At 43.5% G+C, this 12445-nt stretch overlaps 1 protein-coding gene across 6 annotated transcripts in view; it reads right to left on the bottom strand.

Annotated features, from left to right (window-relative positions):
- The window catches only part of LOC110498199 (echinoderm microtubule-associated protein-like 1), a 104115-nt gene that overhangs the window by 12376 nt on the left and 79294 nt on the right, over nt 1-12445 (bottom strand). For 3 of the 6 annotated variants that reach the window (XM_036955199.1, XM_036955196.1, XM_036955200.1), the window contains 10 exons: nt 12198-12226; nt 10402-10428; nt 5333-5462; nt 3792-3941; nt 2342-2411; nt 2032-2142; nt 1801-1896; nt 1346-1480; nt 964-1063; nt 326-477 (listed from right to left, as the gene is read on the bottom strand). In XM_036955199.1, coding sequence (XP_036811094.1) covers nt 326-477; nt 964-1063; nt 1346-1480; nt 1801-1896; nt 2032-2142; nt 2342-2411; nt 3792-3941; nt 5333-5462; nt 10402-10428; nt 12198-12226 — 1000 coding nt within the window. The remainder of the gene's footprint in view (nt 1-325; nt 478-963; nt 1064-1345; nt 1481-1800; nt 1897-2031; nt 2143-2341; nt 2412-3791; nt 3942-5332; nt 5463-10401; nt 10429-12197; nt 12227-12445) is intronic. The other 3 variants (XM_036955198.1, XM_036955201.1, XM_036955197.1) reach the window with 2 other exon arrangements.

Below are 12445 nucleotides of genomic sequence, written 5' to 3' on the forward strand. Positions count from 1 at the left end.
GGTCACGAACCCAGAATCTCTAGTGGCACAGCTAGCACTACCATGCAGTGCCTTAGACCACTGCGATGCCTTAAACCACTGCGATGCAGTGCCTTAGACCACTGCGCCACTCCGGAGGCCATATAACTGTTTGTTACATGCAATATTTACTCTGGTTTTGTGATGAAACAAATGTGTGGTTGAATTTATTCTGCCGCTGTGTGACTTTTCGTTGTCTCGGTGGCGTATGAACTAACAGGTTATAGAGAAAACAACACAATTGTCACGCATTTTTTCTGGCTTGTCTTTCCAAGTGATTTTACCCACACGCTGCTACTGATCTCACCTCAACCGATTGTATCTGCTGGTAGCTCCCATCCCAAGAGATGAGTTTCCGATCTTTTCCCCCTGACACCAGTGTGCCACTCCTCAACATACACAGCGCAAAGATGCTCCCATCGTGTGCGCCCTGAATGGCGTGGCTAATTCGATTAGTGCCTGCATGACAGAGAGAAAGACAGAACACACTTGGAGAAGGCAGAAGATAGTGGTTTGTTCTACCTCACAACACATGTTCCTCTCACAAGACAGGCCTTGTTGTTCTATTCTAGGCATGACCCTGTTCTGACCCTAGCAATATGACAACTCTCTCATAATAAAGAGCCTTTGATGAGCCAAAACGTCTGACATCAGCAGCAAAGCCCATGCGTAAGAGATACAAACTTTGAAAACAACAGGACGTGCAACTGAGGAAGGATAAATACTCAGCAGGTCTGTTTCATTTGCTTCACTTTGGGAAAAAAACTAAAACTTTCCGGAATTGTATTTTCTCTTCAAGATATATGCGTGGAACTTGTGAGGTGTTAATACCCCAGCATTTTGTTGGATGTGAGCTTTGCTTTATTACTTCACTTTCCTTACAACTGACATAAAGTGTAGTGAAGAGTTGACGTTACATTTCGATCTATTGAATAACAGGTTCACCTTTCCCCCACACCAGTATATTTCCACTTGAGTCTCCAGTTATGGTGTCTCCATTTTCTGAAAAAGTCACACTCAAGACGAACTTGGGCTTCTCTTGTTTCTGTAAGAAATAAAAAATATGGCTTTATTTACTTGGGGGGCAGAGATAGAACTGAATTGCAGACATGTAGCTTCACTAAACAATACAGAACCTTCTCTTACTTGTGGTAAAGAACTAAAGCAACACAGACAGTCCTTGCTACATCGACTTTGGCAACAAAAAAAAGCTTCTGCTAAATGGCGTAAATCATATTGATTTTGACAAATACATTTGATCCTAAAACTCAAGATTATCTAGCAGATGAACATAAAGACGGTATAAATAAGAGATCTCAAGTCGTACCTCAAACAAGCCTTGCTTCTTGACAAGGGTGCCCCTTTCCAGAGTCCAGAAGTAGAGGTGGGACTTCCCACACGTGACTATGATGTTGGTGTCGGTGGGGTGGAAGTCGGCAGCGAACACTCCCTCGTTGGAACACTGTACCGGGGACAGAAAGAGCCATGGTTACTGGTGTTTCAGAGTGCTTCTGACTCTTATCTGTTTCAGGAGCAATGTGAACATTCTGAGGCTATGACTGAACATTCACTTTTTAAATCATCAGAGCATTTCAAATGTCTATGAGGATATATAGAGCAACTCAGGTAAGGTTTTCCTGAGACCTGAAGACTTGTGCGTTGGATCCCCAAGCTAATGCCTAGAATTTAGCTCAAAGGGCTAACACATGTTCAAACCACAGGTCACACACACACACACACACACACACACACACACACACACACACACACACACACACTCACCTTGACGTCAGCCAGTCTCTCCTCTCTCTGCCAGTCCCACACGGACAGAACATGGTCGTTGGAGTCGTCTACTACACACAGTGTGTTGCCTCCGTTCTGCACCAACCAACAGAGAGAGGGATCAGCCCAGTCTTCAGTTATTTAAGAAAGCTTTTCTGACCAGTCAAAGCACACTCAAAATCTGGTTCATATATTAGCTATGATTGTTTTCATGAAGGGTCCATAGCTTACCGATTTTGAGAATGCGAGGCAAACCAGGGCGCGGTCAAAGAAGCCTGTTCCCAGAACGTGGAGGGTGTTGAGACTCACTGAGTCCCAAACCCGCACATGAGGAGCCAACTGCTGTCAGCACACACACACACACACACACACACACACACACACACACACACACACACACACACACACACACACACACACACACACACACGCACACACGCACACACGCACACAGACACAGACACACACATATTATTTCTAATCATGAAATAAGTGAAGTGATCATAGATTTAAAGTTATGTGACAATGAGAGGTCCCTTACTTTGCCATCGGAAGAGGTGCCTGCCACCTGTCCCGTTGCTATGGTGATTTTATCAGGATGGACAGCCAGGCTATAGGAACAGAGAGACGGCGAACACTTTGAACATCTGAATGGCCGATACCAACAATTAAGAAAAACCACAGAGACCTCAAAGCAGATCAAAGAGAAATGTTTTCGACGAAACTGTGAGTTGCTATCATATTATGTTGTTCTGTCAAACACAAGGTCATGGGGTTTCGTTACAGGAAGTCATGTCTGATTTGATTCTTACCGATGTTGACAAGACTCCTCCCTCTTCTATTACCGATGGCTGATAGTACACTACAGGAGGACACTACAGAAGGACACTACAGACGGACACTAAAGAAGGACACTACAGAAGGACACTACAGAAGGACACTACAGAAGGACACTACAGAAGGACACTACAGGAGGACACTACAGAAGGACACTACAGAAGGACACTACAGAAGGACACTACAGAAGGACACTACAGGAGGACACTACAGAAGGACACTACAGACGGACACTAAAGAAGGACACTACAGAAGGACGTTACACCTTAGAGAGATATAAGAGAATGTCCGAGGCACCTGTACTACAGAGCGAGAAGAAAGCTAACGTCTTATTAATTAAATGTTCATTGTCAGCGTGACCCCAGGCCGACCCCTCGTCTGTTAATATGCCAGTGAGTTTTTACCTCATTATATTTCCTACCAGCCTTTTTTTTCTCCGTCAGATAATTACCTGCCCGACACTATAACTGAGGAAAAGCAGCTGCAGACCAGCCACTCATTTACTTTAGCCCGCCTCATTATGAAGGGGTTATTCCATAGGATTAGACAGGAATACTGATCGAAGCAGGTGGGCGACAAGCACATATAACAAAGCACAGCTTTTTCATCAATTAAGCCCTTCCAACTTGGAGTTGTGTTGCCTGTTTCTTTGGATAGCGGAAAGATAGCAAATTATTTCAATACATTGCTTAATAAATGTTGAATACTGTCGGTCTGAGAATACTATACACGGCAGATGGTGACAATGATTTAGGGGTTAAATAGTATCTTTTGGCATGACGCAGCGGGTAACCTAGTGGTAGAGCATTGGACCAGTAACCGAAAGGTTGCTGGATCTAATCCTCGAGCTGACAAGGTAAGAATCTGTCGTTCTGCCCCTGAGCAAGGCAGTTAACCCACTGTTCCCCGGGCGCCGAAGACGTGGATGTCGATTATGGCAGCCCCCCGCACCTCTCTGATTCAGTTGTAAAGCTGACTAGGTATCCCCCCTTTCCCTATCCCTCTCTGAATCTTAGGCCCTACTACTTGATGTTTGACAAGTGTCCAGATAAGAACATCATCACACATCAGATTGAAATGCTGTCCACTGATAGGTGACAGAACACAGCATACAGGAGAGATATAGTGTTGTGTCATATCCTGTTTCCTCTCACCACTTGATGTCGTCCGTGTGGCCGGTGTAGTGTCTCTGGAGCTGCTCGTCCACGTTGTAGAGAACCACCACAGAAGCAATGAAGTACACCGTCTCTCCCGTGGGTAACAGGTACAGGTTAGAGCGACAGTCACGTCCCCTGTACCCATAACTGGACATTTAGGTCAAGAGCCACACAACTTCAACGGAACATCAAATGTAGCCTACATATAAACCAATCTAGAATGTCTGAATTCAACGAGGCACGTTAGTAAGAGCTCTTGGGCTCCTTAGGGCCACCGTAGTCTATATTTACAACCTAATCAACCAGCATGCACCCAACCTTCCAGGGTTCCAAATGGATAATTCAGTAAGATACAGAATGTCAGTTCTAGCCACCTTTCCTTTGTTGGAAAATTCACAGTCGCCTTCAGGCAAAACACTAGACTGAACACAGAACATTCATTATTTTATCCTGATGCTGGTGTTTCCAGAAATAGGCTTTTTTTATACCCAGTATAATCTTCTCTCTCTCTCTCTCTCTCTCTCTCTCTCTCTCTCTCTCTCTCTCTCTCTCTCTCTCTCTCTCTCTCTCTCTCTCTCTCTCTCTCTCTCTCTCTCTCTCTCTCTCTCTCTCTCTCTCTCTCTCTCTCTCTCTCTCTCTCTCTCTCTCTCGCTCTCTCTCTCTCGCTCTCTCTCTCTCTCTGCTGAAATGGGGGTTGATACCTTCAGGGACAGAGAGGTGGAGAGAGGAGGGAGCTGACTACATTTTCAGCTCAGCCTGCTGACTTCTGAGTTTATGCAATTGCTGAATGCAAGAAAGCAGGGTTTGTATTTCAGTATGCAGTAGAGATGAATAGGAAATAAATATATTTTGGAGCATCCAGGAGATGTGGCTTTTCATTCACGGCTGTGCAATCTGAATGTTACTTAGCAATACATGGGGGATACATCTTACAATACATCTCTGGTCTGAAAGCTTAGATTGTTGTGAACAGACACTACTGTTCAAAAGTTTGGGGTCATAGAAATGTGTTTTCGAAAGAAAAGCACTTTTTTTGTCCATTAAAATAACATCAAATTGATCAGAAATACAATGTTGACATTGTTAATGTTGTAAATGACTATTGTAGCTGGAAAAGGCAGATTTTATTTATGTAATATCTACATAGGCGTACAGAGAACCATTATCAGCAACCATCACTCCTGTGTTCCACTTGTTGTGTTAGCTAATCCACGTTTATCATTTTAAAAGGATAATTGATCATTAGAAAACCCTTTTGCAATTATGTTAGCACAGCTGAAAACTGTTCTGATTAAAGAAGCAATAAAACTGGCCTTCTTTAGACTAGTTGAGTATCTGGAGCATCAGCATTTGTGGGTTCGATTACAGGCTCAAAATGGCCAGAAACAAATAACGTTTCTAGGTGACCCCAAACTTTTGAACGGTAGTGTACGTTGAGAGTTGTAACACCACTTCATCAGTTTCTTATCTTTTGAAATATACATTTTCTATTGGCCTTCCATATTTGAAAATGACCTCACTGCCCTGAAAAAGGATACACCCAGTCCAGCTTGAGCTTCTTGTTTGGCAGGTCCGATTTGGCTTCCAGGCAATAGGTCTCAACAAGGTCTTTAGCCATGTACATGGTGATGGGCCGTCCCTTCAAATACATTTTCACATATCCTTCCTCTAAAAGAAGCAACAGACATTTTCAGCGAACAATTTGTCATGACTCATTGGTAATGAGGAGGAGTGTTTGTGATGGTGAGAACAGTGTGTGAGAGGAGCGAGAATAAAGAGGGGTGTAGAGACTCTTGAGAATAAAGCTGGGGTGTAGAGACTCTTGAGAATGAAAGAGGGGTGTAGAGACTCTTGATAATGAAAGAGGGGAGTAGAGACTATTGAGAATAAAGAGGGGTGTAGAGACTCTTGATAATGAAAGAGGGGTGTAGAGACTATTGAGAATAAAGAGGGGTGTAGAGACTTGAGAATTAAAGAGGGGTGTAGAGACTCTTGAGAATAAAGCTGGGGTGTAGAGACTCTTGAGAATGAAAGAGGGGTGTAGAGACTCTTGATAATGAAAGATGGGTGTAGAGACTATTGAGAATAAAGAGGTGTGTAGAGACTTGAGAATGAAAGAGGGGTGTAGAGACTCTTGAGACTAAAGGGGGGGGGGTGTAGAGACTCTTGAGAATAAAGAGGGGTGTAGAGACTTGAGAATGAAAGAGGGGTGTAGAGACACTTGATAATGAAAGAGGGGTGTAGAGACTATTGAGAATAAAGAGGGATGTAGAGACTTGAGAATTAAAGAGGGGTGTAGAGACTCTTGAGAATAAAGCTGGGGTGTAGAGACTCTTGAGAATGAAAGAGGGGTGTAGAGACTCTTGAGAACGAAAGAGGGGTGTAGAGACTCTTGAGAACGAAAGAGGGGTGTAGAGACTCTTGAGAATAAAGAGGGGTGTAGAGACTCTTGATAATGAAAGAGGGGTGTAGAGACTATTGAGAATAAAGAGGGGTGTAGAGACTTGAGAATTAAAGAGGGGTGTAGAGACTCTTGAGAATAAAGCTGGGGTGTAGAGACTCTTGAGAATGAAAGAGGGGTGTAGAGACTCTTGATAATGAAAGAGGGGTGTAGAGACTATTGAGAATAAAGAGGGGTGTAGAGACTTGAGAATGAAAGAGGGGTGTAGAGACTTGAGAATAAAGGGGGGGTGTCGAGACTCTTGAGAACGAAAGAGGGGTGTAGAGACTCTTGAGAGCGAAAGAGGGGTGTAGAGACTCTTGAGAATGAAAGAGGGGTGTAGAGACTCTTGAGAACGAAAGAGGGGTGTAGAGACTCTTGATAATGAAAGAGGGGTGTAGAGACTATTGAGAATAAAGAGGGGTGTAGAGACTTGAGAATTAAAGAGGGGTGTAGAGACTCTTGAGAATAAAGGGGGGGAGTAGAGACTCTTGAGAACGAAAGAGGGGTGTAGAGACTCTTGAGAACGAAAGAGGGATGTAGAGACTCTTGCGAACGAAAGATGGGTGTAGAGACTCTTGAGAATAAAGAGGGGTGTAGAGACTTGAGAATGAAAGAGGGGTGTAGAGACTCTTGAGAATAAAAGAGGGGTGTAGAGACTCTTGAGAATAAAAGAGGGGTGTAGAGACTCTTGAGAATGAAAGAGGGGCGTAGAGACTCTTGATAATGAAAGAGGGGTGTAGAGACTCTTGAGAATAAAGGGGGGTGTAGAGACTTGAGAATGAAAGAGGGGTGTAGAGACTCTTGAGAATAAAGGGGGGTGTAGAGACTCTTGAGAATGAAAGAGGGGTGTAGAGACTCTTGAGAACGAAAGAGGGGTGTAGAGACTCTTCAGAATGAAAGAGTGGTGTAGAGCATTGGGGGCTGTTGAAGGGAGGACGGCTCATAATATTGTCTGGAAAGGAGTGAACGGAATGGCATCAAACACACGGAACCCACGGAACCCATGTATTTGATGTGTTTGATGTATTTGATAAAATTCCACTCACTCCACTCCATCCACTACCATGAGCCTGTCCTCCCCAATTAAGGTGCCACCAACTTCCCGTGGTGTAGAGATGATGAGAATGAAAGAGGGGTGTAGAGATGATCAATAGTTTAGAGGGGTGTAGAGACGATCAATAGTTTAGAGGGGTGTAGAGATGATCAATAGTTTAGAGGGGTGTAGAGATGATCAATAGTTTAGAGGGGTGTAGAGACGATCAATAGTTTAGAGGGGTGTAGAGATGATCAATAGTTTAGAGGGGTGTAGAGACGATCAATAGTTTAGAGGGGTGTAGATACGATCAATAGTTTAGAGGGGTGTAGAGATGATCAATAGTTTAGAGGGGTGTAGAGATGATCAATAGTTTAGAGGGGTGTAGAGATGATCAATAGTTTAGAGGGGTGTAGAGACGATCAATGGTTTAGAGGGGTGTAGGGATGATCAATAGTTTAGAGGGGTGTAGAGATGATCAATAGTTTAGAGGGGTGTAGAGATGATCAATAGTTTAGAGGGGTGTAGAGATGATCAATAGTTTAGAGGGGTGTAGAGACGATCAATAGTTTAGAGGGGTGTAGATACGATCAATAGTTTAGAGGGGTGTAGAGATGATCAATAGTTTAGAGGGGTGTAGAGATGATCAATAGTTTAGAGGGGTGTAGAGATGATCAATAGTTTAGAGGGGTGTAGAGACGATCAATGGTTTAGAGGGGTGTAGGGATGATCAATAGTTTAGAGGGGTGTAGAGATGATCAATAGTTTAGAGGGGTGTAGAGACGATCAATAGTTTAGAGGGGTGTAGATACGATCAATAGTTTAGAGGGGTGTAGAGATGATCAATAGTTTAGAGGGGTGTAGAGATGATCAATAGTTTAGAGGTGTGTAGAGACGATCAATAGTTTAGAGGGGTGTAGAGACGATCAATAGTTTAGAGGGGTGTAGAGACGATCAATAGTTTAGAGGGGTGTAGTGATGATCAATAGTTTAGAGGGGTGTAGAGATGATCAATAGTTTAGAGGGGTGTAGAGACGATCAATAGTTTAGAGGGGTGTAGAAACGATCAATAGTTTAGAGGGGTGTCATGGTTATGAGATGTTGATATACATTTTAAAAATGAAAAGTTTTAAAGGAGTGAATGCATTTAGTAAAGGAAACTATAGATCAGCAAAACACAGAGATAGATAGGCTTTCATTTTCCTTTTATTCAGATAATAACAACGAATGATGCAAAATGAACAGAGAAGACAACATGCATACGGTGCCACAGCAAGAGAAGCAAAAACAACCAAGAAGAAACAAAACACAGAAAAAAAACATGAAACATGACGGTCATGGAGAGGAATGCTTTTTCAAGTCCATTTTTTCAATCTAATGCAAAGAGCTGGTATAGACCTAGCTTAGTAACAGATTTGGAAGTACTGGCTAGGTGATTTGACGGGGCTCCTGTAGTTCGGAGTGTCTAAAGGAGTGTGGCTAACTGACTTTTTCAGGGGGATAGTGAACGTCGGGGTTTTCCTGACTCCAGTGGACCTGACAGACCTGTCAGGTGCATTCTTGGAGTCAGGCGCCGTGTGGGGAGCGGAGGAGCGGCCAGACACGGCTGCTACACTTGGTTTGGGCGCCTCGGCGGTTCCAATCCTTTTCGATGGGCGGGACAGGTATATCTGCACGGTTACTAGGTAGGTTAGGTGGAAGAGTTGGAAAAGAGGCCAGTGGGAAGGAGGAGGAGGGGTCAGTAGAATATATCGAAGTTAGATTTGATCGACAACTTGCTGTTCTGCCACAATGGACGACCACAAAACACGGGACTGGTACTAGACAAGCTACCGTATCTACTGGTTAACAACCGCTGGTGGGCTAAACTACTGGGGCTCTCACTCTTCAAGTTACGCTTGAGACTTTTACTAAAAGAGTGCATTAGTGGCTCAACATATGTCAACTAATGTCCATGATAAACATGAGACAGTAAAGCGTCTCTTTTTTGATCTACTTTAGCTGGCATCAGGGTGAATAACATTCATCTTTAAATATGTTCACTTGACCTACCATGCTTATCTTATGTATTTTTTAATATTTAATTTTTTGTGCTGTTGCCACTGACAGCATTGAATTTGTCCATGAGGACCATGAGTTTCACGAGAGTCTGCTTCCAAACATGTCTCTGTCATCTTTCTTTAGCCAGACTTGTGGAAATTGGGCATAAGCTGTCCATCAAACACTCCGTACTGAAGGCCATGCAAGAGAAGGCCACTCCAAAAAGACTTCAAAAGACATAAAGTGAAGACATTGTAATGCAAACAGCCCTTTTCAGGATATGTGATACCAACACTCTGAAAAGGGGGCTCTTAGGAGATCAGGGTGCATTGTAGGAAATATTTGGTGGGGTTCCTATGGTGACGAGGACAAAAGAGAGCTGTGTGGCTGTGAGCAAACATATCTACAACGTGGCAATTCCACACTAAGCTTAACAGCAGGTCTAAAAGCATCACTGCAATCAACCAGACACAGTTCAGACTCAGGTTTCCCAAACTCTGCACTATAACTACACAGCGGATTCAAATAATAATCTCATCATCAAACTTTGATTATTTGAATCAGCTGTGTAGTGCTGGGACCAAAATCCAAAATGTGTACCCAGAGGGGGCCCAAAGACCGAGTTTGGGAAACCCTGTGTTAGGAGTGTGTATATTAGTCCACAGTTAGCTGACATATTGGAGAGGGAAACTATCACACTCACTGTCAACCCAAACCCACCCGTGCCACGGGGCTGCTCTCTGTGCATTGGGCCTATGACTCACAGGCAAAAGGAGTCAGACAGTAGCCTATACTGTACGTTCTCGCACGAGACAAGAACAATTGCTGTAGTCTAAGTCTAATAGCACCAGGTATGTGTAACGTAATATCCTGCCGACTACGCCATATTGTGATATGGAGGGGTCTTAGCTACCACACTATTTATTTGGGTGCAATTCCCATGATGGTGGCGTAGTGTGTCAGATAACCCGGCCTCCCCCCACGCCACATACAGCTCCTTTATGTGTAGATGAACTATTTGTCTAAGGCCTTAGGAGAACACAATGTTCAGAGAGCTGCTAACGTAAGGGGGCTTGAGGACCAAAACCTACCTTTGCAGTGTGTCACTCGTCGCATCCCTCGTGTGTTCAGAGAGAAGGGGACAGAAGGACCAGGTGAGGTTTTGCTTCCTGTTCCTGACCTGGACTTCCTGTTCCTGACCTGGACTTCCTGTTCCTGACCTGGAGTTCCTGTTTCTGACCTGGACTTCCTGTTCCTGACCTGGACTTCCTGTTCCTGACCTGGACTTCCTGTTCCTGACCTGGACTTCCTGTTCCTGACCTGGACTTCCTGTTCCTGACCTGGATTTGCTCATCATTGGGACTTCTTCCACTTCCTACGTTTTATGGAAGCGCCTTGCCTCAGCCTTGACAACACTTACTCTATTGTGCTTGAGGTATCTTCTGTTTGAATCTAGGCAAATCATCCATCCATCCATCTATTCATCTATCCATCTGATCTACCAGTCTGAACAGGAGCATCTGACAACTTCACATAGGCCACAGGCTAAGCATGTAGTGTTTCTGTTACTTGTTTGGTCCTTATGGATTTGTGGAAGATTAGATGTACTATAGAGAGATTCTAATCAACAGCAAATCGGGACTATTCAGATTATACGAAGGCACAGTGTCCACTGGGACTATTCAGATTATACGAAGGCACAATGTCCATTGGGACTATTCAGATTATATAAAGGAACAGTATCCATTGGGACTATTCAGATTATATAAAGGAACAGTATCCATTGGGACTATTTAGATTATATAAAGGAACAGTGTCCATTGGGACTATTCAGATTATATAAAGGAACAGTGTCCATTGGGACTATTCAGGCATCATCTCGATAGCTGTTATGTGTAATCAGTTATTTGCATTGACTCATTGACTCATTGACTCGTTGACTCGTTGCCTCATTGACTCGTTGACTCGTTGACTTCTCCTTAAGGTTGAAGGTTTATGACACTACCCTGGGACTGTGCTGGTCTGATCAGGCTATTATAGACAATAATTGATTCAAATCATCAACAAGGATATGTTAATGTTGGTGCCAGTGCATTTTCTCTGCTGATCACCACCCACTGTCTTGCTGGAATCAAACCTCAGCCACAGTAAGGTTCAGCAAGAATCAAACCTCAGCCACAGTAAGGTTCAGCAAGAATCAACCCTCAGCCACAGTAAGGTTCAGCAAGAATCAACCCCCAGCAACAGGTTCAGAGGGGTGATGATCAATCAGGGAGAATTACACCAGATAAATCAGCCTAATGGGATACAGCAATCTAATTTCCCCAGTGATCAATACCACTCTGGAGATCTCATAGTGTTTACTGTTACTACTACTGTATACAGACGCATACAGTAAAACGTGTAGTACAGGTATATAGCTCCAGGTAAGGAAACAGGAAAAAGGAAATCAGATAACAATGGAGGTTGAAATGCTTAATTGGAATTAATGTGAGGATGGAAGTGGTTATGGAAGGTTGGATGATTAATGGTTTAGAGGATGAATGTTTTCAACACGTTACAACAGAAACATCACCACAGCACATCACAGAACAGCCTTGAGTGGTAGTCTGTGAGCTGAGAATGAACCAAGTGAGCAAAAGTGGTCGAAAAGACGTCGTTACAACGTCATTACAACCACACACGTGTCACTATGACGTCATTGCGACCAGTTTGGCCTGATGGGGAGGAGGCGCCTACTTTAACCTGCAAAGAACTAGTAACATGTCTTACATTTGTTTTGCACATCTGTTAATTTAAACAATGCTGACAAATTTAATTAACCCTCTAACTCACAGGGAGCCAATGAGTGCATGGCATCACTGATTAGAGTACAGTTGGCTCTCACCTGTATTGAAAACGGGCTCCTTCAGTTTGCTGCAAGGTGGATGAAACAAAAAACCGGGTCAACACTTTCCGTCACTGCGACCAGGTATGTTCAATCAAGCGCAGATAAAGTTTTTGAATGATAACAAACACTACTCGAACACAGGGTCATGTGCAGTCGGGTGAAACGTTTTGAAACGGACTGAAACGGGTAGGTTTCCAATAAGAACTGCTTGTTTTAGTTTTATGTTTCAAAACATTTCACTACGG

The sequence above is a fragment of the Oncorhynchus mykiss genome, chromosome 19 (genome assembly GCF_013265735.2).
Source record: "Oncorhynchus mykiss isolate Arlee chromosome 19, USDA_OmykA_1.1, whole genome shotgun sequence".
NCBI classification, from domain to species: domain Eukaryota; kingdom Metazoa; phylum Chordata; class Actinopteri; order Salmoniformes; family Salmonidae; genus Oncorhynchus; species Oncorhynchus mykiss.